The 27,325-nt window shown below is 40.5% G+C and overlaps 1 protein-coding gene across 1 annotated transcript; it reads right to left on the bottom strand.

The window, feature by feature from the left end:
* Nucleotides 1-185: 185 nt before the first annotated feature.
* LOC149837394 (stromal cell-derived factor 2-like protein) lies at nt 186-27,325 on the bottom strand. The gene is made up of 6 exons (XM_090006015.1): nt 26,926-27,325; nt 26,642-26,782; nt 2,817-2,957; nt 1,043-1,092; nt 810-939; nt 186-711 (listed from the first exon to the last, which is right to left on the bottom strand). Exons 1-6 carry the CDS (start codon nt 27,025-27,027, stop codon nt 619-621), a joined length of 657 nt encoding a protein of 218 aa, XP_089862141.1. The 5' UTR covers nt 27,028-27,325; the 3' UTR covers nt 186-618.

Here is a 27,325-nt window from a genome sequence, read left to right as displayed (position 1 = left end):
GGGCTCCATTTGTCTGGTAGGAACAGTTAGTGGCACGCCACTGTGTGCTGAGACATTCTAGTAACTTCGAACCTCACCGGGTTGAATAGCTGTAGTAAAAGAGAATCCCTTAATTCTCTCAGCTCTGTTATGAAAAAAACAAAAAAAGCACCCTGATGTGTGGCATGGACGACAAGTTTGTTCTCGAATATTGTTTCCTCTGAACTCCTGGTTAGCTGTGCGTGTGTGTGTGAGAGAGAGAGAGAGAGAGAGAGAGAGACTGACTAGGGATTCATCAATTGTAATTTTCTGGCCAATAGGTTGCGCGCAGATCAGGCCAGGGGTACCATCAGGTGTTACCTGGATACGGTTCATTGCATGGGGCCCAGGCCGCACATGGAATGCTGTCACGTGATTGGTTGTGCCCCCACAGCCGCCTGGATCACAACTTTTCGTCAAGAGATGACAAAACAACTAATTACCGTACGTTGCCGCTAAAAGTTCAAGAATCGAAATAAAACAATCATAACAGCTGTTGCAGTACTAAAATTTCTTGGTAACGGAGATGGAAATTCCTCAGCTAAGCCGTTGTAGATCAGGCGCTAGATCAAACCAGTTCTACCGCACATGTGCATGCAATCAGGATGATTTATCACTTCCCGAAACTGGAAGATATACCCCTTCTGCCGCTAACCAAACATTGTCTGGACGCTTCTCTCGAACTCCACAAACCTGCATGACACACCAGTGGTGATAACTCATTCAAGATGGGTAACAATCAGCCACATCAAAAAGTATCTTCACTACAAATAAATTATGGGTTTCTATACCTCTTGTTGGCCACCAGCTATCCGACTGTACTTTTTGTCATGACTATGAAGATACCCACCAGTATCAACGTGTTTAAGTCTTATCTTTTGGTCTTGTCTCCAGGTTTTCCCAGTGCCCTCAATCTCAAGCCTAACAAAGACCAATAGAACCATGAGCAAACCGGTGGGGGTGGGGCGAGGCAAGGGGTGTTGTGGAGAGAGAGAGAGAGAGAGAGAGAGAGAGAGAGAGAGACCTCCAGTAATCTCCTGTGTCCGACTGTGCATCCCCACCAAAACAACTCACCTTCACACAACAAATGTAGGGTTCATTCATAAGAACACGTGAGTAGAAAAGGATGGGATACCAGAGAACAAGGTTTCATATGTCCAAAGAAACAGAATGTATACAAGAACAAGGCCTCATATCTTCAAAGAAATAGAAAATGCATAGCAAGCGATGTTCATGACAGATGGAATAGGATTTACTAGTGGTATCAGTCATCCAATCTCAGATCACTGGGATAAGGATTTCAAAGTTGGATGACAAGTAGCAGATTCCTGAGAAGTGTGGTTTAAGCCTTTGATCTACCTAGAAAGACCAAAGACAGAACTTCTAATCAAGCAAAGGGCGAGCGCCAACAGCGAGAAATGGTTTCCCATAACTTCAATGAACGTAGAAGTTTTACACAAGCCTAAATGCATGCACACAAACACAAACAAGTACATACATTCTTAGTTACAAGCCTACTAAAGCCAATGCCTTTCTCTCTTTTCAAGTACCACGTCTCTCCCTCTCCAGGTTTATTGCATTGATGGGGTCAAATGAGATAGTGGGATGATTGGGTTGCACTATCATGACCAAGGGGTCTCAGGTTCGAATCCCACAGAGATTGTCCCTCAACTTGCCAAGCAAGCAAAGAAAAACGCAAAAAAAAGGTTCAGCGTGTTATTGGGCCATTTATTTCTCATACTAATTTAACTTTCTTTTAAGGTATTATCATTTTTCTGAAGAGATTCGGGTGTCATTTTCACTTACAAGAAGTTGCTCAAGAGTTCAAAATATCAAAGGTTTGTTCTTTGTATTGCAATTATTTATTTCACTAGTTCTTTTTTGGAGTAATTAAAGAGGTTGTATATTCCTCATTCAATTTCTAGATCCTGGACATAGGGATGGGCCAATAGTCTAGTCTTAAATATTACGGGCAATAAGTGCCAAAAATTAAATGCTTTATGGCTTTTTGTTAATCAACGTTCTTGACATGTGTTCTGATAATATAATTAAAAATTTGTATGGCCATTTTCCATATAATTTTTCAAAAAACAAAGGTGTTACATGGCATATGATAATTTTTTAGAAACACACACTCTCTCTCTCTCAATAATAGCCACAAAATGAGAAATTTGCTCATCTACAACATCTTGCCAAAAAAAAATCACTCTTTAAATGGTGTTTTTTCTTTCTTTTTACCTTTTCTCTCTCTTCATAATAGCCATAAAATGAGAAAATCACTCCTTATCTAAAACATCTTGCCCAAAATTTCTTAACTCTCTTTAAATGTTTCTTTTTCTTCTTACCTTTTAACTATGGTAGGTATTTTTTTTTTTTACTTTTTAATGTGGCAACTATATTTAATGTCCTAATTCATTTTATTTGTCAAAACAAAATCAATGTAAACATGACTTATCTAGAGCCCAACCAGATAGATGGGCTGTATTGCTAGCATGTATAAAGTGCACTAGCATAGAATCACTTGAAAAGGAGTCTGTTGCACTCAAGGTGCTAAGATTGTGAATTGCAGCTTGCTGCCCAAACTGAGAAACCTGAACTTCATACAAGATCTGAGTCACAATCCAAAAATCAGATCCAATGTTGGGTCAAGCATGAACCAACCCATTTGCATAATAATATTTTAATGAACCTTTTTCCATAGTTTTTTTCCTTTTTGAATAGGCAAGCTAGGGGATAACCCTGTACAGCGGGTTTGGGCACGTACTCATGTGACATAAGTGAGCTACCATGGTCCTTACCTCAAGATTGCCAGATATGGGGGACGCATGCAAATGACTATGAAGCCATTTTCGGGTTTTCATGTGCTGCAAACGGATAATAGTACCAGTTTTGATAACATCCCCATGCTTTGCCGGTGTACCAGGCTGAGGACTTACAATCTGCAGAAAAAATTATAGAATATTAACACTAACCAAAGAATAAACTGCAAGTATTCATGTGAACTAAATGTTCAATAGCAAGTCCAACATGGTAAACTAAAATGTAAATGGTTGAAACTCCAAGCAGCAACTGTCGTCCATACACAAGACGAACACAACAAATTCATATTTGTTCAATATATCAATATAGAGAACTTGACAAGAAAATTATATTCCTTAACACCTTAGTAATGTATATATAGGCTTTACCACTACGTAAATATGTTCACAGTAGGGCTGCAAGTGGGTCAGATCTTGGCCTGATTCCAACCCAACCAAAGAGAAAACAGACTGATACAGGTAAAAACAATTTGATTTCGTTTCAAAAAATGCATCAAACCCAGAACCAAAAGTTTTGGGTTTAGACGGATCCGGGTTGGAATCAGACAAATAAATAATCAAAACCAGGTCCGAGCTACCTTAACCTGCCCATTTTGCAAAGTAAAACATGAAAGAGGGGCATGTTGAACATATATATGGTCACTAGAATATGAAAACTGAAATATGAGAACTAGAATAATGAGAACTAGAAATATGGGCATTTCCAACACTTTTTTTGCAAATCCAACCATGTGGATGTGCTTTGCATGGTGAATTTGCTAGAAATCAACCATTGGATCGTGTATTTTCGATGAGAAAATGCAATTTTTGAATGCTTGAATATTTATGAAGATTATGAGCCATTGATTTTAAAGCCTTAAAAAAATCTCGTTTATGCATCAAAACCGGATGATTCAAGAGACCAAGCATGCAGATCACATCTGTACGGTTAGATTCAAGAGAAAAGAATAAAAAATCCATGAAAATCGCGGTTCACACATTAGTTTTAGTTCTCATATTTTAGTGATTATATATATATATATATATATATATATATATATATATATATATATATATATATATATATATATATATATATATATAGAGAGAGAGAGAGAGAGAGAGAGAGAGAGAGAGAGAAGAATGTGCAGGTGCCTGATGCTTTTTGTGCCTACCTCCATCCTTACACAGGTTTTGATTTTAACCTCCATCTCCGTTTCATGTCCTCCATCCCCAGTCCAAACGGGGCAAGGCGGGGCGGGGCCCCGTTTTCCCCCTGTCCACTGCCATCCCTACCAACACCTGTCATTGAGCACACACCTGAGTGCTCTTATGCGCAGCGCCATCCCGACTTCACTGAGTAAGATAACAATGCCCAAGCGCTGCCACGGTCTGTGAAGATATTATTTCCCTCATTTACCAGCAAGGACCCCTTGGATTGGGTTTACAAAGCGCATCAGTATTTAATCAGTGACAGCATTTATGAGAATCTCAAGGTTCGATGTGCTATGTTGAACTTCGAGGGTGAAACACACTAAGGTGGTTTCGTTGGTTCAATCAATGCCATGGCCACCCTACTTGGGATATGCTTGAGTGTGAGGTACTTAAGCGATTTGGCCTCATGTCTTAAACCAATTATGGCGTTGAGATGAAGCAACTCCGCCAAACGGGTTCGGTACAAGAGTACCAAGCACAGTTTGAGGATCTATGCTCCTTATGCAACGCTTGGAACGATGATGTGTTGCTAAGTACCTTCCTTGGAGGATTACGTGATGAGATCTGCAACGAGCTGTTAGCTCAAGAGCCTCATTCACTTGAGGAATGCTACCTCCAAGGAAGAATCATAGAGGAAAAGCATAAGAGGATGCATGGCATAAGGAAACCGTTTACGGGTGCCCATTCCAATGCCAAGACCATGTCCTACTTCGTTCCCAATAAAGGAGTGAAGTTCTGTGAAGGTTCAGCCATGCCCAAGACTGAGCACATCTCACGAAATGAGATGGATGAGTTGAGAAGATAAAAGTTGTGCTTCACGTGTAAAGAGCATTGGATGCCCGGGCACAAATGCAAGGCGCTTAAGTACCTTATCGTCACTAAGATTAATAATGGTGATGAGTCGGACGAGGACACAGTTGACATTGTTCACGCTGAGGAAGTTGAGGAGATTGAGCATAGCCCGAACGTACTGTGCTATGGTTGGAGATGGGAGTCATGTTCGCTCCCAAGTTTGACATTATGGTTGGAGATGGGAGTCACCTCAAGTAAGGACAGTTGTGCACCAATGTGGATTTGAGGCTCCAAGGTTCAAAATTTATCATGGACCTGTTTGTGCTACATATGTGCGGGGCCGACGTTGTCCTTGGCATGTGTTGGTTAAGGTCACTAGGATGTGTGACCTAGAATTTTTCCAGCATGGAGATTACCTTCAAGCGTGCTGAAAAGCCGATGGTTTTGAGGGCCTACTCCAGCTAGAATAGAGATTGTGTTGATAGCAGCGAAGCGCTGCAAATACATCATGCAATGCACACGGCGTTGCTATACATCGCTCGGAAGCTAGCACCCGAAGCTAAAGATGCTGACGCTAACTGTAGCGACAAGTTGATGCATGTGTCGCCTGACATGTGCACCTTTCTGACAGAGTTTGGCGACGTGTTTGGTGAACCGGCAGGGTTGCCTCCTCCACGTTCGTAGGACCACCACATTCCCTTATTGCCAAACAGCGGACCTGTGAGCACATGTCCCTACCGGTATGCTTTCGCTCAAAAGAGCGAGATCAGAAAATTAGTCCAGGAGATGTTGGATAGTGGAGTGATACAGCCCAGCTTAAGCCCGTGTTCTTCTGCCATTCTTGTACGCAAGAAGGACCACTCATGGTGCTTTTGCATTGATTATCATGCCTTGAATGAGGTAACACTCAAGGATAAACACCCCATTTTGGTCATCGATGAGCTCCTTGACGAGCTTTTTGGAGCAAAGTACTTATCCAAGCTTGATTTAAGAACAGGCTACTGTTAAAATGTAATGTTCTTTATATATATATATATATATTTTTTTTCAAAAACCGATAAAGGGTATTTTGGTCATTTCCCATTTTGTGCATATTCTCATTTGAGAATATGATTGTATTTTTCTTTTTTTTCTTTTTTCTTTTTTTCTTTCTTTTTTGTCATTGATGTAACATGGGGGGGGGGGGGGGGGGCTCAACATATACGTTAGAGCCCCCTCCAACGGTTATATTTATAACCGTTGGAGGGGCTCCAACGTATATGTTGGAGCCCCCCACTCCTCCAACATGAATATATAGGGGTGATCCCCTTCAAGCTTTCTTAAGCTTTTGTAAAACCCCTTTGGGATTCAATATATTGAAATTCATATTTTCAATGCCTTTGTGCATGTGTATCCGTGCCTTTGTGCACTTGTGAGAGTTCTCGTTGTGCCTTTGTGCACACTTGTCTCTAAATTTGTGTTTAGACACAAATTCTCTCTTTTATAGAGATTTTCACATGGTATCATAGCTTGGTTGTTTGGAGAAAGAAAACCTTGTGGTTCTTCACAATAGCGAGTGCCTCGAAAAGCATGCCTTCAACTTTTTGATGATTGGCGTGAAGACTCCTCTCCATCCAATATTTTAGAAGGTTACTACAACAAGATTTAAAATCTTATTGTGGTACATATCCTTTTCTCGCATCTTACCTTTCTTATGGGGTGAAAAAAACACCCATTTTTCTCTTACATTAAGCTTAATGACTCCAATTATCATGTATGGGCCGAAAATATGAAAACCCATATTAAAGGAAAAGGGCTTTGGGGTTACGTTCAAAGCTCGATTTCGGAACCAGAGCCTAAAATTACTTTGGTTGAAAGAGGGAAAATCAAAATTCTTGAGGGAGATGAAAGAACCAAGGCTCCTGAGGAATATAGGAAAAAACATGAGTGGGAAATGAAAAACTTCAAGATTTTGTCATGGATCTTCTCCTCCGTTAGACAAGAATCAACGCCAATATTATAAAATTCAAAAAAGCATCTCAAGCATGGAGTACCTTGAAAAGATGTACACTTCTAGGGACTTGTCCCATAAGTATTATTTCAAAAAAAAAAACGTTAACTCTTCTTCAAGGAAAAATGACTATAAGGGAGTATTTTGCCGAACTCTCTTCCATTTGGGATGAGCTTCTTATGCTCGAACCAAAGTGGAGGGGAGAAGCCATAGAGCTTCGTCATAAACAATTAGAAGAAGATCAATTTTTTAATTTTTTGAATGGGCTAAGGCCTGAGTTTGAGCAAATTAGATCTTCTCTTCTATCCTCCTTCACCCCTCCCTCTCTTGAAGACGTCATTACAAAATTAAGTGGAGAGGAAACTCGTATGGGCATTAGCAAGCAAAATCCAAGTGTTCTTGGAATGCTTACAAATCAATAAGAGTGTGATGGGGCGAATGCCGTTTCTAGGCTCGGGAACAACTTGAGAACATATAAACCTCCTTATTTTAAAAATCAAAATCAAGGATCCAATGGTGGACAAGGCTGAAGAAGGGACTATAGCAAAATTGTGTATCACTTTTGCAAGGAACCGAGATACATCAAACCGGTTTGTCCTAAGTGGAAGAAATTATTTGCTATAACAACCACATCACAACTACAAAAAGAAGAAAATACATCTACTTCCACAAATGGAGTGCTCTCTCTAAATCAAATTATGGAAGCCCTTCAACCTTTTCTTAAGAGAGTCATTTTCGGTGCTGCCGTATCTACTCTCCCTCCAAGTAAAACTTCTTGGCTTTTAGACTCGAGTGCTTCATTTCATATGTCTCCAAATATCTCTTCTCTTTCCGAATATTCTAAAAATTTGTCACTATCTTTTGTTTCAACCGCGAATGGCACTTCTCTTAAAATTAAGGGGATTGAAAACTTTGAAACCCAAAATTTTTTTATTCCCAAAATTAGATTTATACCAAAATTAAATTTAAATTTACTTTCCGTCTCTCAACTCTCGAACCTTGGATGTGACATTCAATTCTCATCTAATAAGTGTTTAATACAGGATAACGGTCCGAAAAGTTGATTGGGGAAGGCTCTAGGAAGGGAGACTTGTACTATGTGGACTCTCTTCAAATTCCTAAAACTCCTTTTTATAATGTAGCTCAACATAAAGACATAAATGTTTGGCACAAAAAGACTTGGTCATCCCAACATCCTATTTGCATTTTATTAAAAATCTTTGTAAAAGTACCTTATCTTGTAATGATTGCATTCTTAGAAAAATGAGAAGCATGCCTTTTGAACAAAGATCTATGTTTACCACCAAACCTTTTGAAATTATTCATTTGGATGTTTGGGGACCGGCACCCGTCATATCTAAGAGAGGCTTTGCCTATTATGTGATTTTTGTGGATGATTTTTCTCGGTATTGTTGGATATATTTTCTTAAACATAAGCATGAAGTCTTTTCATGTTTCAAATCATATCATATGATAATTAAGAATCAATTTAATAGTAACTTAAAGATATTTAGGACAGATTCCGGAGGTGAATATTTCTCCAAAGAATTTTAAAAATATCTTGAAGACTATGATATTGTCCATCAAAGATCGTGTCCTAAGACCCCACAACAAAATGGGTTTGCCGAAAGGAAGCATAGGCATATCATTGAAACCACTAGAACTCTAATTATATCCCAAAGCATTCCAATTTTTTTTTGGGTCGAGGCGGCTCTTGCATTCGTTTATCTTATTAATTGTCTTCCATCCAAAAATTTAGATAAAATTTCTCCTTTTGAGACTATATGGAAAAGAACCTGATTATAATAGATTGAGAATTTTTTAATGTAAGTATTTTGTTCTTACCGATAAAAATGATAAACTCTCACCAAAAGTCATTTCTTGTGTTTTTCTTGGCTATTCAGAAACCCAAAAAAGATTTTGATGTTATGATACTAAGAATGATAAATTATGTCTCAAGGAATGTAACATTTTTGGAAAATGATAGTAGCTTTGAAAAGAATGAATCACACTTAGAAAACGCCAACTATTCCTTTCTATTTGATTTATTATCTAAAGATGATGATCTCTCTAGTGATAAAGAATTACCATAAGATAGTGACAATGAATTGGTTGAAAACAACAAAGATTTTAATCCCCCTACCTCTCAAGAAGAAAATATAACTAGAGTTCCTATCACCTATACTCATAGAGATAGAAGTACCTTTAGAAGTGCTATTGAACAATACAGTGAACCTAGCGAATCTATTTCCTCACATGATACAAATCCTAAAAAAACCGAAAGAATTAGAAAAACTCCCTCTAGATTCATATCTTTTGATTCTTTCTCTCCTAAATATTGAGCTTGTTTAAGTGCCATTCACTCATATTTTGAACCAAAAAATTTTAAGGAGACCAAAAGATGTGTCGAATGGAGAGAAGCCATAGAGAGCAAACTCAAAGCACTTAGAAAAGCTAACACTTGGGAATTTCAAACCCTTCCTAATGGAAAAAAAACTAAAGGATGCCGATGGGTGTTCAAAGTCAAAACCAAGAGTGATGGATCTCTTGAGAGGTATAAAGCCCGCTTAGTGGCTAAAAGGTATAGTCAAGAGTATGAGATTGACTATGAAGAGACATTTGCTCCAGTAGCACTTATGATTACTGTCAGATGTTTCGTTACCATCACTTTAATTAAAAAATGAAATATTTTTCAAATAGACATCAAAAATGCCTTTTTAAATGAAGATCTTAATGAAGAAGTCTATATGGATGTTCCACCTGGCATGAAAATCCCTAAAAATGAAGTTCTCCGTCTTTGAAAAGCTCTTTATGGCATGAAACAAGCTCCCAAAGCTTGACACTATAGGTTTAACAATGTAATGATAGAAAATAGTTTCTCTTCTTACTATACTGACACTGCATTGTTTGTTAAGAAATCTGGTGCAGGAATTGTTATATTATTGTTATATGTTGATGATATGTTAATAACAGGTAATGATACAAAAGGAACCAAGAGAATTAAATCTATCTTGACTTCAAATTTTGAAATGTCAGACTTAGGATTTTTGACATATTTTTTGAGAATTGAGGTTGCCTGTTCTCACAAAGGCTATTTTTTGTCTCAAACTAAACTTGATTGTGAGATTCTCGACAGATCAAGAATCACATATGACAAGGTCTGTGAAACTCCTGAAATAGTGGGTTCAAAGATGAAGATTAATGATGGGATTCTCCTAAAAGATCCCACACCTTACAGACAACTGGTTGGATCTCTAACGTATCTCAGCATTACTAGGCCAAATATCTCTCATGCAGTACATGTTGCTAGTCAATTTCAACATGCACCTACTACTGTTCATATGAGCGTCATTCTCCGCATTATCAGATACATAAAGGGTACAATAAACAAGGGGATATTTTTATCTTTTTCTTCTGAATTGAATTTAATTGCTTATACTGACTCTGATTGAGGAGGTGACCCGAATAACCGTCACTCCACCACTGGTTTTTGCATCTTTTTAGGAAAATTTTTAATTTCTTGAAGATGCAAGAAACAACAGAAGGTCTCACTTTCATCCACATAAGCTGAATATAGAACCATGACATCTACTACCATAGAGATTGTTTGGATTCGCAGCTTGCTGGAAGATATGAATATTCAAGTTCAAGGGCCCACAAAACTAATGTGATAATAAAAGTGCAATTTACATTGCCAAAAACCACACATTTCATGAGCGCACGAAACATATTGAGATTGACTGCCACTATGTTCGCGAAGAATACTTGAGAAGAATCATACACCTTTCATATGTTACATCAGAATACCAACTGACAGACTTCTTCACCAAAGCATTTTGCTCTCCAAGATTTAACTTCCTTCTTGGCAAACTTTCAGTTATGTCACACTAAGTTTGAGGGGGTGTCAAAATGTAATGTGTTATATATATATATATAGAGAGAGAGAGATTTACACACACATATATATATATATATAATATATGTATATGTATCTATCTAAGTATATATATATATATATATATATATATATATATATATATATATATATATAAATATATTTTCAAAAACCAATAAAGGGTATTTCAATCATTTCCCATTCTGCGCATATTCTCATTTGAGAATATGATTGTATTTTTATTTTTTTATTTCTTTTAGCTTTTCTTTTTTTTCTTTTTTTTTTTGTTTTTTGTCATTGATGTAACATGAGGGGCCTCAACATATATGTTGGAGCCCCCTCCAATGGTTATATTTATAACCGTTGGAGGGGCTCCAACGTATATGTTGGAGCCCTCCCACTCCTCCAACATGTATATATAGGGGTGATCCCCTTCAAGCTTTCTTAAGCTTTTTGTAAAACCCCTTTGGGATTCAATATATTGAAATTCATATTTTCTATGCCTTTGTGCATGTGTATTCATGCCTTTGTGCACTTGTGAGAGTTCTCCTTGTGCCTTTGTGCACACTTCTTGTTTCTAAATTTGTGTTTACACACAAATTCTCTCTTTTATAGAGATTTTCACAGCTACCACCAGATTCGAATGGCTGAGGAAGACATCCCCAAGATGGCCTTCTGCACACATGATAACCACTATGAGTTCCTCATTATGTCATTCAGTTTGACCAACGCGCTGACTACTTTCCAAAGAACCATGAACGACATCTTCGTACCATTATTAAGGAAGTTTGTTTTGGTTTTCTTTGATGATATCTTGGTCTATAGCCACACTTGGGAAGAGCACATGGACCATATACACATGGTTTTGGAGATACGTCGCGAACATAACTTGTTCACCAAAATGAGTAAGTGTAGCTTCATGTAAGAGAGTGTATCTTACCTTGGGCACATTGTGGACAGCCATGGTGTGACTGTCGATCAAGAAAAGATTAAAGCCATGATAAGTTGGCCTACTCCACGCACCATCAAAGCATTGAGAGGCTTCTTAGGCTGAACAAAGTTGGCCAACGCGCTGACTACTTTCCAAAGAACCATGAACGACATCTTTCACCCATTATTAAGGAAGTTTGTTTTGGTTTTCTTTGAAGATATCTTGGTCTATAGCCACACTTGGGAAGAGCACATGGAACATGTACGCATGGTTTTGGAGATACTTTGTGAACATACCTTGTTCGCCAAAATGAGCAAGTGTAGCTTCATGCAAAAAAGTGTATCCTACCTTGGACACATTGTGGACAGCTGTCAGACCCTCAATAAACCAGGCGCGGTAGCATGCGCGGCATGCGAGGCGTGGCATGCAGAATGAGGCACGACGTTCGGACGGTTGACGGCGTGTGGCGAGGGGCACTTGTGTTCGCCAAGGGGTGCGGCCCAAATGACGGTTGATGGCGTTGGGCGAGGAGGCACTCACATTTGCTAAGGGGTGCAACCCAAATGACGGTTGATGCTTCAAGGCATGACCCTTATAATCTATAAAGATGTAATGTATGGGCATTGCAAGCAGAGAAAGCCAAACCTGAGAGATTGTATTATAGGTGTGAATAATACAAGTGTGGGGTTCTTTACATTTGGCTTGTGTAAAAGAAAGTCTTCCATTGCTAAGAGGCTGAACAAGATCGTGGCGACCCTCGTGCCGGCGCAAGGCAAATTTCAAGGGTGAAGTTTGAACTTGTGACAAGTGGTATCAGAATTAGGTTTGCCTGCCATGTCGAATAAGACTGCGGAAAGGGTAGGAATCTTGGAGGAACGAATGGATGCATTGGGCACTCGGTTGACGGTTTTGGAGACCCGAATGACTGAAATTGATGTCTGCATAAAGTCTTGGGAAGAAAGATTCGAGAAGTTTCACGGGGAGACTCCATTTCTTACCATGATTAAAAATGATGTCAAGTCCATGGGGGACGAAGTAAGCCTTTTAAAACTGGCTCTACTCAGTAATTCGGCAGGCACTGAGATGAGAAAGATCAAGGGGACGGAACCCAAGGCATTCACAGGTGTGCGTAATGCCAAAGAGTTGGAGAATTTCTTGTGGGACATGGACCATTACTTCAAGAGCATCAAGACACCGAATGCTGAGAAGGTTGCTATCACCGGTATGTACCTGACTGAGGATGCCAAGCTTTGGTTGTAAAAACCGAAAATTTTCGCTAATAAATTTTGTTTATATTACGAAATATACAAATTTGGGTCGGAGATCCACATTTCGGATATAGGACCCAAAAAGGGATATCTAGTTATAAAAGACACTACCTACATTTATACTACTAATAATAATAAATATTTTAAAAAAAAAATTATTATAAAGTTTAACCGAGGATCCACTGTTGGATCCATTTGGATCCAACTTGGGGATCCATGTCGTTTAGGTAAGACGCACCCCAACTCGCAGGGTCGGTTCTCGGGTCCGGACTCGGGCCGCGCCATGTGTAACAACAACACATAAGGGTAAAAAGGGGCAACCCGATAAGTCTAAAGCAGAGAAAAAAAAGGGGAAAGAAAGCAAGGGTTAGGGTTATGAGAGAGAACCCTAACTGCTATCGCGTGAAGGAAAGGGGGAGGGGCTTGGAGTGCAGCCGTCGGAGGGAGGATCGACTCCGATTTTGCTGGGCTGGTTTCCCTTCAAAAAGGGGTCTCTCTCTCTCTCTCTCTCTCTCTCTCTCTCTCTCTCTCTCTCTGTGTGTGCGCACGTCGGATAACCGGGGCCATCGGAGGCCACAACGAGCATCCCTGTCACAACAGCGGTGAGGTGTGACTTCAGTCGGCTCTATACTCGCGTCCCCAGCCTCCGATCGCTGGAAAACCCACTGAAAACAGGTACGGTTCTTCATTGAGTCTTGGTGAGGGATCGAACAGGGGTTCGATTCCGTGTATGGTTTCAAGAGAAAAAAAAACTGGGGGTTTCGGTAGTGACGACATCCGATTTCGGGATTTTGCTGTCAACCCTATTTCGGAACCCAAGTTAATGGTTGGGGGTCTATTTTTTTTTTCAGTTAAGGGTTTCCGATTTGGGGGTTTTCAGTTTTACGATTTGAAGGGGGATTATCTTTCGATTTCGTGAAAATCCAAATACGCTATGGGGTGTTCGGATTGGTCACTGTAAAGGGGGTTTGGGGTAATACCAATACCCAGGTTTCAAATTTGATTCTTTCTACGTATTAGATGCATTGGTTTGGTTAGAATAGGCGTGAACAGATTTTTTTGAGCTGATGTTGTTGATGTGTAGTGTGGTAATGAGATACATAAAATTCTGGTTATAAGACTCCGTCGGATATGCATGTTTTGTGAGACAAAAGAATATGAAAGGTGTGATGATAATAATACAAAAGCAATCTGCTGTGATTATCGTTTTGAGTCAAATCTGTGTTTTTTTTGTTTTGGATTCAGTTTATTTGTTTTTAATTGATTTATGTTCAGAAATTTAGATCCTTGCTCACATGGGTTAAAATAATAAGTAAAAAAAAACACAGCTAAATGAAGTTTCCCTGCATTCTAATATATTCCAGGATGTGCTCACTTCTGTGTTCCCTGGTGCTTACATTCTAATACATGCAGAATTTTTCCCCCTGCATTCTAATACATGTCTGAATGACCTAAATGAGTTTTGCATGATTATTGGACATCTGTCTATGCCTATGTTTATTTTTTGGTTCTTCCTTTTTTATGATCGTTTGAATAATATTTTTGCCCGTTAAGAGAAGTCTATATGCCTAAATCTGATCCAAATTAATATGCTTGTTTTGTGCTTTCCCCTAAGAAGTGATCGTTGAAAAAGATGCCATAAAAAAAACATGTCAGTGTGGCATGCACTCATGTAGTGTAAATCCAATATTTAACTTGTGATTTCTGTTTTAAATATAATGTATAGAAATCAAATTTCGGTTACACGGTCAAATATGTCGTGAATTTTCTGCATATGTGTAGATCGTTTCAGTATTGAATAGAAAATGACATTCCTGTCATGAAACTGCATATGTGTGGGTGGCTTTGGTGCCAAACGGAAAATAAACTGCCTGTTATGAAACTATGGGGGTGTGTTGGCTGGACCGATGTTGTAACAGGCATAGCAGCAGCCCGATGCGTGTTGGAACACGCTCAATAGCATACATATGTTCGTCATGACTAATGCTGCTCATGATATGGTTCACTCCATGATAGGTTAATATATGTGCTCATAAGTGCTGCACAGTGATATGTACATGTGATTGACCTTGTTAAGCACTAGTTAATTGTCCTGGTTATTTAGTCATTAACATGAGCATGTGTGGTCATATAATTGTCAGGTTATTGATATTTGGCAATTTACGTAAGCATGTACACTTGATGAAAATATGTAAATTATGTGCACATGCACACACTCAAAGGAGATATGCATTGGTGGTTACACGTATATGAAGTAGGTAACACACATAGTGGGGATGCATATGAATGAGGAATAACATGCTTGTAATTGGGTTTATGTTTGCATGAGTGCTCATGCAATTGGCATTTTGGCCTAGTGTTATCAATAAAACACTAGTGTTGTTTTGTTATGTGATGCATCGATGGCCTAAATGGATCATCACCGGCCTGGAGAGCCATGGGTTTGGTTTCTTTTCACTTATGTTTTTAACTGCATCACTTAAACCACATAAGTTGGTATGACACACTACTACACTGTTCTAGTTGTTCTAACGGGCTGGAGTCCTGTAAGGGTCCCCGCAAGGGAGGATGCGGGTTTTCACTTTACTTTTGCATATGATGTTGCAAACCTAAAGAATTGACTTAAATAATAATATAATGGATAATAACAATGTAATATACGTTCTGGGATATCTCATCTCGAGTATGGGAATCTTAGAGATCCGATCTTGGGGAGACTGTGAGGATACAAAAACTCCGTGTGCTGTAATTTTGTCCCTTGAACCCGATATTGAGGTTCTTTCTCCTGACCACGGTTTTAGGGAGAGTCTGCTACTTTACCTGGGGTGGTGTGTTTGTCATAATTGTGATTGTTTATGGTACAAGGAAGTGACACTTGTAGGCGTGGGGTGTCTCTTGTGTCCCCGACATTAGATATGGAGGTCTAATGTTCCGAAGGTGATTCGAACGAGAGCTAAGTTGGAACCGAGTAATAAAATATAAATTGTGTGCTAAGCTACCCTTGGAACCCACTTGACCTCAAGAATTATACCCGTTTGGTGTATCCGCAAGCAACGGTAATTAAAAAGAGAAACTTAAAGTTGTGTGCATTTAATAGGGCATGCATATGCAAAGAAAAAAAGAAACTTAAAGGTAAAATAATAAAATGACTCATGCATTGAAAAGAAGTCATGTATCTTCCTGTTATGCATTAGATCATGCATATTTAAATTGTTTTTTAAATCATGATAGAATGGTGGGTCGTATGTTATTTACTTCCTAAAAAGCATGTTGAAAGATCTTGTTACTTAGTTCTTGTATATGCTCATGCGTTACTGTTTTTTCCTGCTTAGGATATGTAACTAGTTGCATGTATGGTTATTTGAATTCTGCAAATTGTTATATCTGCACTCACTCAAATTATTACATGAAATCTTATACATGTTTTTTGCCTCACCTGGTTTCTTTAGAAGTAGCTGTGCTCAGAATTTCGGTTCTGACACTCTACTTTGTTGGTTTTTCACAAAAAATGGTGAACAGTGAGGTTGGATTGACTACTGGGGATGTATAGAGTCATACTTGGGCTTGACAGCTTCAGCAGGAGACAGAGTGACTCTTTCTTTTGTTTCAATTCTTATTGCTTTTTCAGTGTTGCTTTATTTTCAGTTGAATAAAATATGGTCTCTGAATTTTACCTTTATTCATAAATAAAAAAATTGTTTTGGGTTCGTATGGGTGATGGTTGTAAGTTTGTTTGTGGTGTTTGGGCTATCCAATGAAAATTGGAACTGTGAAGACCCCGAATCTCTGGGAAGGTTTCCGCATTGATCGGAAAAAAAAAATCCGCACTTATAAAAGGTATGAGTTGGGGTCGTTACAGGTTTGGTATCAGAGCCACCACAAAGACTTACATTTTTATCATCTTTTTTTGTTAAATTTCTAATTTTTTGTATATGAGCCCTGTCGTGAAGCGTCGACAAGTGTGACTCGTCCTCTAGAGCAGTCTTCTTCACTGGTATGGCTATTTAATACTTTTACTTAAAGTATGTGAATTCGGTGTGATAGATTGCAATTATAGTTCAATATTTTTTTTGGTGTGATATTTAATTTTGGGTACTACCCACACTTATTTGGTATGTTTTAATTTCGTGGACGAAATTCTTTTAAGGGGGTAGGGATGTAAAAACCGAAAATTTTCGCTAATAAATTTTGTTTATATTACAAAATATGCAAATTTGGGCCCTAACTGCTATTGAGTGAAGGAAAGGGGGAGGGGCTTGGAGCGCAGCCGTCGAAGGGAGGATCAGCTCCGATTTTGCTGGGCTGATTTCCCTTAAAAAAAGGGGAGGGCTCTCTCTCTCTCTCTCTCTCTCTCTCTCTCTCTCTCTCTCGGTGTGCGCACGCCGGATAACTGGGGCAATCGGCTGCCATTGGAGGCCACAACGAGCATCCCTGTCACGACAGCAGTGAGGTGCGAGTTCAGCCAGCTCTGTACTCGCGTCCCCAACCTCCGATCGTCGGAAAACCCACTGAAAACAGGTACGATTCTTCATTGAGTCTTGGTGAGGGATCGAACAGGGGTTCGATTCCGTGTATGGTTTCGAGAGAAAAAAAAACCCGGGGGTTTCGGTAGTGACGACATTCGATTTCGGGATTTTGCTGTCAACCCCATTTCGGAACCCAAGTTAATGGTTGGGGGTCTATTTTTTTCAGTTAAGGGTTTCCGATTTGGGGGTTTTCAGTTTTACGATTTGAAGGGGGATTATCTTTCGATTTCGTGAAAATCCAAATACGCTATGGGGTGTTCGGATTGGTCATTGTAAAGGGGGTTTGGGGTAATACCAATACCCAAGTTTCAAATTTGTTTCTTTCTACGTATTAGATGCATTGGTTTGGTTAGAATAGGCGCGAACACATTTTTTTGAGCTGATGTTGTTGATGTGTAGTGTGGTAATGAGATACATAAATTTCTGGTTATAAGTCTCTGTCGGATATGCATGTTTTGTGAGACAAAAGAATATGGAAGGCGTGATGATAATAATACAAAAGCAATCTGTTGTGATTATCGTTTTGAGTCAAATCTGTGTTTTTTTTGTTTTGGATTCAGTTTATTTGTTTTTAATTGATTTATGTTCAGAAATTTAGATCCTTGCTCACATGGGTTAAAATCATAAGTAAAAAAAAAACACAGATAAATGAAGTTTCCCTGCATTCTAAAATATGCCAGGATGTGCTCACTTCTGTGTTCCCTGGTGCTTACATTCTAATACATGCAGAATTTTCCCCCTGCATTCTAATACATGTCTGAATCACATAAATGAGTTTTGCATGATTATTGGACATCTGTCTATGCCTATGTTTTTTTTTTTGTTCTACCTTTTTTATGATCGTTTGAATAATATTTTTGCCCATTAAGAGAAGTCTAAATGCATAAATCTGATCCAAATTAATATGCTTGTTTTGTGCTTTCCCCTACGAAGTGATCGTTGAAAGAGATGCCATAAAAAAAACATGTCAGTGTGGCATGCACTCGTGTAGTGTAAACCCAATATTTAACTTGTGATTTCTGTTTTAAATATAATGTATAGAAATCAAATTTCGATTACACATGGTCAAATATGTCATGAGTTTTCTGCATGTGTGGATCGTTTCAGTATTGAATAGAAAATGATATTCCTGTCATGAAACTGCATATGTGTGGGTGGCTTCGGTGCCAAACGGAAAATAAACTGCCTGTTATGAAACTATGGGGGTGTGTTGGCTGGACCGATGCTGTAACAGGCATAGCAACAACCCGATGCGTGTTGGAACACGCTCAATAGCATACATATGTTCGTCATGACTAATGTTGCTCATGATACGATTCACTCCATGATAAGTTAATATATGTGCTCATAAGTGCTGCCCAGTGATATGTACATGTGATTGACCTTGTTAAGCAGTAGTTAATTGTCCTGGCTATTTAGTCATTAACATGAGCATGTGTTGTCATATAATTGTCAGGTTATTGATATTTGGCAATTTAGGTAAGCATGTACACTTGATGAAAATATGTAAATTATGTGCACATGCACACACTCAAAAGGAGATATGTATTGGTGGTTACACATACGTGAAGTAGGTAACACACATAGTGGGGATGCATATGATTGAGGAATAACATGCTTGTAATTGGGTTTATGTTTGCATGAATGCTCATGCATTTGGCATTTTGGCCTCGTGTTATAAATAAAACACTACTTTTGTTTTGTTATATGATGCATTGATGGCCTAAATGGACTATCACCGGCCTGGAGAGTCATGGGTTTGATTTCTTTTCACTTATGTTTTTAACTGCATCACTTAAACCACATAAGTTGGTATGACACACTACTACACTATTCTAGTTGTTCTAACGGGCCAGAGTCCCATAAAGGTCCCCGCAAGGGAGAATGCGGGTTTTCACTTTACTTTTGCATATGATGTTGCAAACCTAAAGAATTGACTTAAATAATAATATAATGAATAAGAATAATGTAATATACGTTCTGAAATATCTCATCTTAAGTATGAGAATCTTAGAGATCCGGTCTTGGGGAGACTGTGAGGATACAAAACTCCGTGTGCTGTAATTTTGTCACCTGAACCCGATATTGAGGTTCTTTCTCCTGACTACGGTTTTAGGGAGAGTCTGCCACTTTACCTGGGGGTGGTGTGTTTGTCATAACTGTGATTGTTTATGGTACCAAGGAAGTGACACTTTTAGGTGTGGGGTATCCCTTGTGTCCCCGACATTAGATGTGGAGGTCTAATGTTCCGAAGATGATTCGATCGAGGGCTAAGTTGGAACCGAGTAATAAAATACAAATTGTGTGCTAAGCTACCATTGAAACCCACTTGACCTCAAGGATTATACCCGTTTAGTGTATCCGCGGGCAACGGTAATTAAAAAGAGGAACTTAAAGTTGCTTGCATTTAATAGGGCATGCATATGCAAAGGAAAAATGAAACTTAAAGGTAAGATAATAAAATGACTCATGCATTGAAAAGAAGTCATGTATCTTCCTGTTATGCATTAGATCATGCATATTTGAATTGTTCTTTAAATCATGATAAAATGGTGGGTGGTATGTTATTTACTTCCTAAAAAGCATGTTGAAAGATCTTGTTACTTAGTTCTTGTATATGCTCATGCGTTACTGTTTCTTCCTGCTTAGCATATGTAACCGGTTGCATGTATGGTTATTTAAATTCTGCAAATTGTTATATCAGCACTCACTCAAATCATTACATGAAATCTTATCCACGTTCTTTGTCTCACCTGGTTTCTTTAGAAGTAGTTGTGCTCAGAATTTCGGTTCTGACACCCTACTTTGTTGATTTTTCACAGGAAATGGTGAACAGTGAGGTTGGATTGACTACTGGGGATGTATAGAGTCATACTTGGGCTTGACAACTTCAGCAGGGGACAGAGTGACTCTTTCTTTTGTTTCAATTCTTCTTGCTTTTTTAGTGTTGCTTTATTTTCAGTCGAATAAAACATGGTCTCTGAATTTTACCCTTATTCATAAATAAAGAAATTGTTTTGGGTTCGTATGGGTGATGGTTGTAAGTTTGTTTGTGGTGTTTGGGCTATCCAATGAAAATTGAAACTGTGAGGACCCTGGATCTTTGGAAAGGTTTCCGCATTAATTAAAAAAAAAGTTTTTACGCATTTTTAAAATGTATGATTGGGGTCGTTACATTGGTGGCGTACTTGGTCTGGGAAAACTGGCCATCCAACCATAGCCTCATGGGAGGGACTTGTTCGGGAAATGAAGGAACAGTTTCTGCCTAGCAATACGGCATGGGTGGCGATGAACTCTTTGAGGAACTTGAAGCATGTTGGTTCTGTTTGAGAATATGTCAAGCAATTCTCTTCGCTCATGCTTGACGTCAAGAATATGTCTGAGGAGGATAAACTCTTCAACTTCATGTCTGGGCTACAGGGATGGGCTCAGACTGAGTTGAGGAGACAAGGAGTGAAAGATCTCCAGGCGGCAGTAGCGGCGGCCGATGCACTCGTCGACTACAAGGTGGCATCGTCTGGTTCAAATGACCAAAATGTCAAGGGAAAGTCCAAGGAAAAAGGCAAAGGTAAGGGCAAGTTTGAAAAGAAGCCCAAAGAAGATGGGGGCTTCAAAAAGATGGATAAGGGCGAGAAGAAGGCTTCTAGCTGCTACATCTGTGAAGGGCCTCACTTTGCTTGGAACTGCCCAAAGAAGGAAAAACTAAATGCTTTAGTGGGTGAGGAAGGACCCACAGAGCAAGTCCGCATGAATCCTCTCCAACTTCTCAATACGTTGAGAAAGGAGACTGTGCAAAATGAGTTAATCTATGTGGAGGCAAAGATTAATGGAAAACCAGTAAAGGCTATGGTCGATATTGGGGCGACCCATAACTTCATTTCTTTAGAAGAGGTGAAGGCGTTCGGCTTGTCGTTGTCCAAGGACGGAAGTCGAGTGAAAGCAGTTAACACCAAAGCGTTGCAGATCGGTGGCATTTCCCATGTCCAACTGCAAGTTGGGGAATGGGTTGGCGGTTGCAGTCTGATGGCAATGCAACTGGACGACTTCCAGGTTATATTGGGGATGGAATTCTTGGCAAGAAATGAGGTCATAGTCATGCCGCATCTAAAGAGCATCCTCATCACAGGGACAGGGATACCTTGTGTTGTGCGGGGCTTGAAAGAAAACCCAGTTGTGGGCTTGGTGTCAGCTCTACAACTTAGGGATAGAGTCTGAAAAGGGCTTCCTACCTATGTTGCAACGTTGATAGAAGACGATGGATCAGATGGTGCGGAACAATCAGAAGAGATGGTTGGCATTTTGCGGGACTATACGGATGTGATGCCAGATGAGTTGCCAAATAAGCTCCCAAAAAAGCAGGATATTGACCACCCAATTGATCTGGTTTCAGGGGCACTTCCACCAGCCCAGATGCCTTACAAGATGCCTCCTCCACATTTGGCTGAGTTGCGGCGACAACTTGATCAGTTGCTCGATTCTGGATTTCTAAGGCTAAGCAAGGCACCGTATGGGGCACCTGTGTTGTTCCAGAAAAAGCAAGATGGATCACTTCGAATGTGTGTTGATTATCGTGCTCTTAACAAGGTAACCATAAAAAACAAATACCCGGTGCCTAACATTGAATATTTGTTTGATCGCTTGGGGAAGGCACGATACTTCTCAAAGATGGACCTGCGGTCGAGATATTACCAAGTCAGGATAGCTAAGGGTGACGAACCAAAGACCACCTGTGTGACTCGGTATGGGTCTTTTGAGTTCCTTGTAATGCCTTTTGGGCTAACAAATGCTCGTACAACTTTCTGCACTCTACTGAACAATGTCTTTCGGGAGTGCCTCGATGTGTTCGTAGTAGTGTATCTTGATGACATTATGGTTTATAGTCAGTTTCTTAAGGAGCAGAAGATGCACTTGAAAATGGTTCTGACTAAATTGCGGGAGAATCAACTCTATCTCAAGCGGGAGAAATGTGAGTTTGCAAGGAAGAAAATCCACTTCCTTGGGCACATTATCGAAGAAGGCATAGTAAAGATGGATCTACGGAAGATTCAGGCCATTACGGACTGGCCAAAACCAAAGAAGGTCTCAGAACTACGGTCGTTCCTTGGCCTTACAAACTATTATCATAAGTTCATGAAGAGTTACTCTAAGAAGACGGTAGCGCTTACTGAGTTGCTCAGAAAAGACAAGACCTGGGATTGGTCTGTTGAATGCCAGGAGGCATTCACTAAGTTGAAGAGGGTAGTAACGTCAGAACCCATCCTTCGGTTGCCGGATTTTGGAAAGGCTTTTGAAGTCCACACCGATGCATCAGACTTTGCAATAGGAGGGGTGTTGGTCCAGGAGGGACACTCAATTGCCTTTGAAAGTCGGAAACTCAATGATACAGAGAGGAAGTATTATGTTCATGAGAAAGAGATGATGGTGGTGGTACATTGCCTACGAACATGAAGGCACTACTTGTTGGGCTCCAAGTTCATAGTTCGGACATACAATATTGCTACAAGTTGCTTTGCGACTCAAAAGAAGTTGACGCCTAAACAAGCTAGATGAAAAAACTTCTTGGCAGAGTTCGACTTTGAGTTGCAGTATAAGCCAGGGAAGGAAAATTTGGTTGTTGATGCCTTAAGTTGCAAGAAGAAACCTGAGGTGGTTGTCGCTTCAATCACTCAGGTATCTGGAGATATCTTGCAGAAGTTGAAGGAAGAAACTCAGAAGGATCCAGTCACTATCCACTTGTTGAAGCAAGTGGTGGAGGGTGTGACAAGGCGGTTTTGGATAGAGAATGGTGTTCTCTATGCTAAAGGAAGGCGACCCTATGTGCCTAACAGTGGCGGCTTGCGTAAGTTGTTACTAAAGGAGGCGCATGACACCCCTTGGGCGGGGCATCCCGAGCAGGAGCGCACGATGACTCTCCTATCATCCAGTTATTACTGGCCGATGATGAAAGAAGACATTGACTTATATGTCAGGACTTGTCTTGTATGCCAACAAGACAAGACAAAGAGGAAAAAAGTTGTTGGAACCCCTACCAACGCCAACGAGATCATGGGAGAGCATATCGATAGATTTCATCTCTGGATTGCCCAAGGTGGAAGGGTTTACATCAATTATGGTCGTGGTGGACAGGTTTTCAAAATATGCAACGTTCATTCCTGCTCTAAAGGAATGCACAGCGGAGATTATTGCACAATTGTTTCTGAAACATATTGTGAAGTATTAGAGATTCCCGCTGAACATTGTGAGTGATCGTGACGTACGATTCATAGAAAAGTTTTGGACTACCTTGTTTGAGATGATGGGCTCTACGCTCAACTTCTCGACAAGCAATCATCCACAAACAGATGGTCAAACAGAACACATTAATGCTCTGTTGGAGGAATATCTCAGGCATTACGTGTTGGCCGACCAGCAAAATTGGGTGGATTTGCTGGACACTGCTTAATTCTGCTATAATCTGCAACAGACCTCGACAATGGGTCAGAGTCCTTTCGAGTTGGCAACTGGGCAACAACCCTTCACTCCTCATGAGGTAGTGAAGCAGAAGGACCAGGGTCGCTGTCCTGCGGCATACCGGTTCGCAAGAACGCGGCATGAGAGGATAGAAGAGGCGCATGATTGCTTAGAAAGAGCCAAGAGGCAGATGAAAAAGTGGGCAGACGAGAGGCGTCGACCAATTGAGTTTCAAGTTGGGGAAAGAGTATGGCTGAAACTCACTCCCCAAATTTGGAAAAAGATCCTAAAGAAGACGACGCACAAATGACTCATTCCTCGGTATGATGGACATTTCAAGGTAACCAAGCGGATTGGCCGCTCGACTTACAGGCTAGAACTTCCAGAAAGGATTAAGGTACATCCAGTGTTCAATGTTAGCTTTCTCAAGGAGTACCATGAAGACTCGGAGGAACCCTCGCGGATGGTGCCACGACGTGCTCCACCAAATATACGAACACAGTTTCAGAAGCAAGCTGAGTTCATCATGGACCGAAGGGTGGAGGGCCAAAGCAAGAAGAACTGGAGGACCTACTTACTAGTCAAATGGAAAAGACTCTCGATAGAGGAAGCAACGTGGGAGAAGGACACTACTTTATGGCAGTTTGAGGATTTGATCCAAGCCTACTTAAAGAAGATCAACCCGACGAGGACGTCAGATTCATCTGGTGGGGAAGGCTTGTCAGGCCCTCAATAAACTAGGCGCGACAGCATGCGCGGCATGAGTGGCATGCGAGGCGTGAGCGGCATGCAAGGCGTGGCATGCAGAATGAGGTGCGGCGTTCGGACGGTTGACGACGTGTGGCGAGGAGGCGCCCGCGTTCATCAAGGGGTGCGACCCAAATGACGGTTGATGGCGTTGGGCGAGGAAGCACTCGTATTTGCTAAGGGGTGCGACCCAAATGACGGTTGATGCTTCAGGGCATGACCCTTGTAATCTATAAAGATGTAATGTATAGGCATTGCAAGCAGAGAAAGTCAAACCTGAGAGATTGTATTATAGATGTGAATAATACAAGTATGGGGTTCTTTACATTTGGCTTGTGTAAAAGAAAGTCTTCCATTGCTAAGAGGCTGAACAAGGTCGCGGCGACCCTCGTGCCGGCGCAAGGCAAATTTCAAGGGTGAAGTTTGAACTTGTGACAACAGCCATGATGTGAGTGTCTATCCAGAAAAGATTGAGGCCATGACAAGTTGGCTTACTCCACACACCATCAAAGCATTGAGAGGCTTCTTAGGCCTAACAAGGTACTATTGGCGATTTATCTGCCACTATGGACTGATTGTCGAATCATTGACTGTCCTACTTAAGAAAAATGCTTGGGATGGAATGTAGAAGCCGAGTAAGCCTTCCAACACCTTAAAAAGGCCATGTGCGAAGCAACGGTCCTTGGTTTGCCCAAATTTTCATAAGTCTTTATACTTGAAAGTGATGCTTGCAACTTGGGCATTGGAGAGGTCCCCATGCAAGAGAGGCATCCATTGGCCTTCTTGAGCAAAGCCCTACATAGCAAGAGTCGTGTATTCTCCACCTATGAGAAAGAGCTCTTGGCAATTGTGATGGCCCTTGATAAATGGTGCCCCTATCTCCATGGACACCACTTCATCATTCAAACAGATCACCAAAGCTTGAAGTACATACTTCAACAAAGGGTTTTCACACTGCTACAACAAAAGTGGTTAACTAAACTCATGGCGTATGATTTTGAAATCGAGTACAAGAAGGGAGTTGGGGACGTTATAGCCGATGCCTTGTCTAGGGGATTCGAGGATGAATCCCTCCTCACTCTCTCCATCGTGACATGTCAGTTTTGGGAGTGTGCTTGCCAAGCACAAGCAGATAGCGAAGAGATGCAGCAACTCATTTGAGCCTTGCATGCCGACCCCTTGAGCCATGCACATTATGAGGACAAAGGAAACAACCTCCTTCACAAAGGACGGTCGACACCCTTCTCATTGAGGAGATTTTGGAGCATTTCCATGCCTTTAGAGAAGGCGGACATAAGGGAGTCCACAAGACTTGGCGCCAAGTGAAAGCCGAGTTCTATTGGCCAAGGCTCAGACATGATCTGAAACGATATGTACAGAAATGAGGCAAAGGAAGAAATGAGGCAAAGGAAGAGGAAAAAGAAATAGGAGGAAAAGAAAAAAGAAGAAAAGGAAGCTTAGATCCCTACCGCCTAGGTGCCTGGGGCTAGGAAGGAAGGCCTTTAACTACATAGTGTTTTTCACTACAAATACTTATTGTAAGGACTCAAAAGAAAATGGATGACTGATTATTGAGGCATTTCTTCTAATTACAGTTCATTTCCTTTAATTTTCTGTAGATTCCTAGCATAGCATAGAATACTGTAAATCGTAGCATAGCTTATGATGCTTCTTTGGAGCTTCCCTGCATGAAGTATGTTGCATAGTCCATATTTTGATTACATGGAAAAACAAGAAGAAAAGAAATAACAAAACATCATTAATTTAGAATCAGGCAGCAGGAACTCCTAAGATTGCTTATAATACAGCTCGATTGAAAAAGAAAAAAAGAACAAAAGAAAAGAGCCAACAGAACCGAAACTTGAGCCGAGAACCACAAGATCAACAAAAAGCTTACAGACGTTGGAAACAAAAAAGGATCCAATTACAAATTCATCAGAAAAATCAGGGCAGGAGAAACTAAAAAAAGAAACCGAAATAATTCAAATGTGAACGAATAGGGATGACGAACCCAGTAGCTGTTGGCATCATCAACATTAGGGAAACCAGTGACGGATTGCTGTCCGCTTCCAGAACCATAAGGGACGTCGTGAGAATGCAATCGGAACTTCGTCCTCCCGTGCATCAATTTCATAACTGTCCCATATGTAATCTGCACGATCCAAGAGAACATTGGAAAAAAGGACAAAAGCAAAGAAAGATGCAGCAGAAACACCAAAACTGAGGATAAGGAAGAGCCTAATCCTCCTATTAGGGGAAAAAAGGAAAGATCGGCGAGCAAACATGTCACCTAACCTCAACGCCTTCGGGATTGGCGGAAACAGAGGACGTGTAGAAGAGATCGGAGTCGAGATTGAGGAGAAGGAAGAGGGAAAGAGCTAAAAGGGAAGCTCCCATGGAGAAAAGGGTAAGAAGGAACCAGTTCTGCTGCCAGAAAGGGAGAACGGGGGAGATGGACCCTCTGTACACGATCCTCGTGGGCGGAGAAGAATAAGAAGGAGAAGAAGAGGGAGCCGTGTTCTTCCTTCGGGAGAGCGTTGATGGCGGAGAAGAAAGGGATGTGTCCCTCGCTGACGGAGCCACGTTTCCCGACGTCCCACTCTCCAAATCGGATTCGTCCCACCCGGCTGGTCAGGTTTTAGCACTCTCTCTCTCTCTCTCCCGTTTTAACAGTTTCTCTTTTCTTCTCGGGTTC

This window comes from Nuphar pumila, chromosome 5, assembly GCF_984573655.1.
Source record: "Nuphar pumila chromosome 5, dmNupPumi1.hap1.1, whole genome shotgun sequence".
NCBI classification, from domain to species: domain Eukaryota; kingdom Viridiplantae; phylum Streptophyta; class Magnoliopsida; order Nymphaeales; family Nymphaeaceae; genus Nuphar; species Nuphar pumila.
This window is presented reverse-complemented; position numbering and strand designations above follow the sequence as displayed.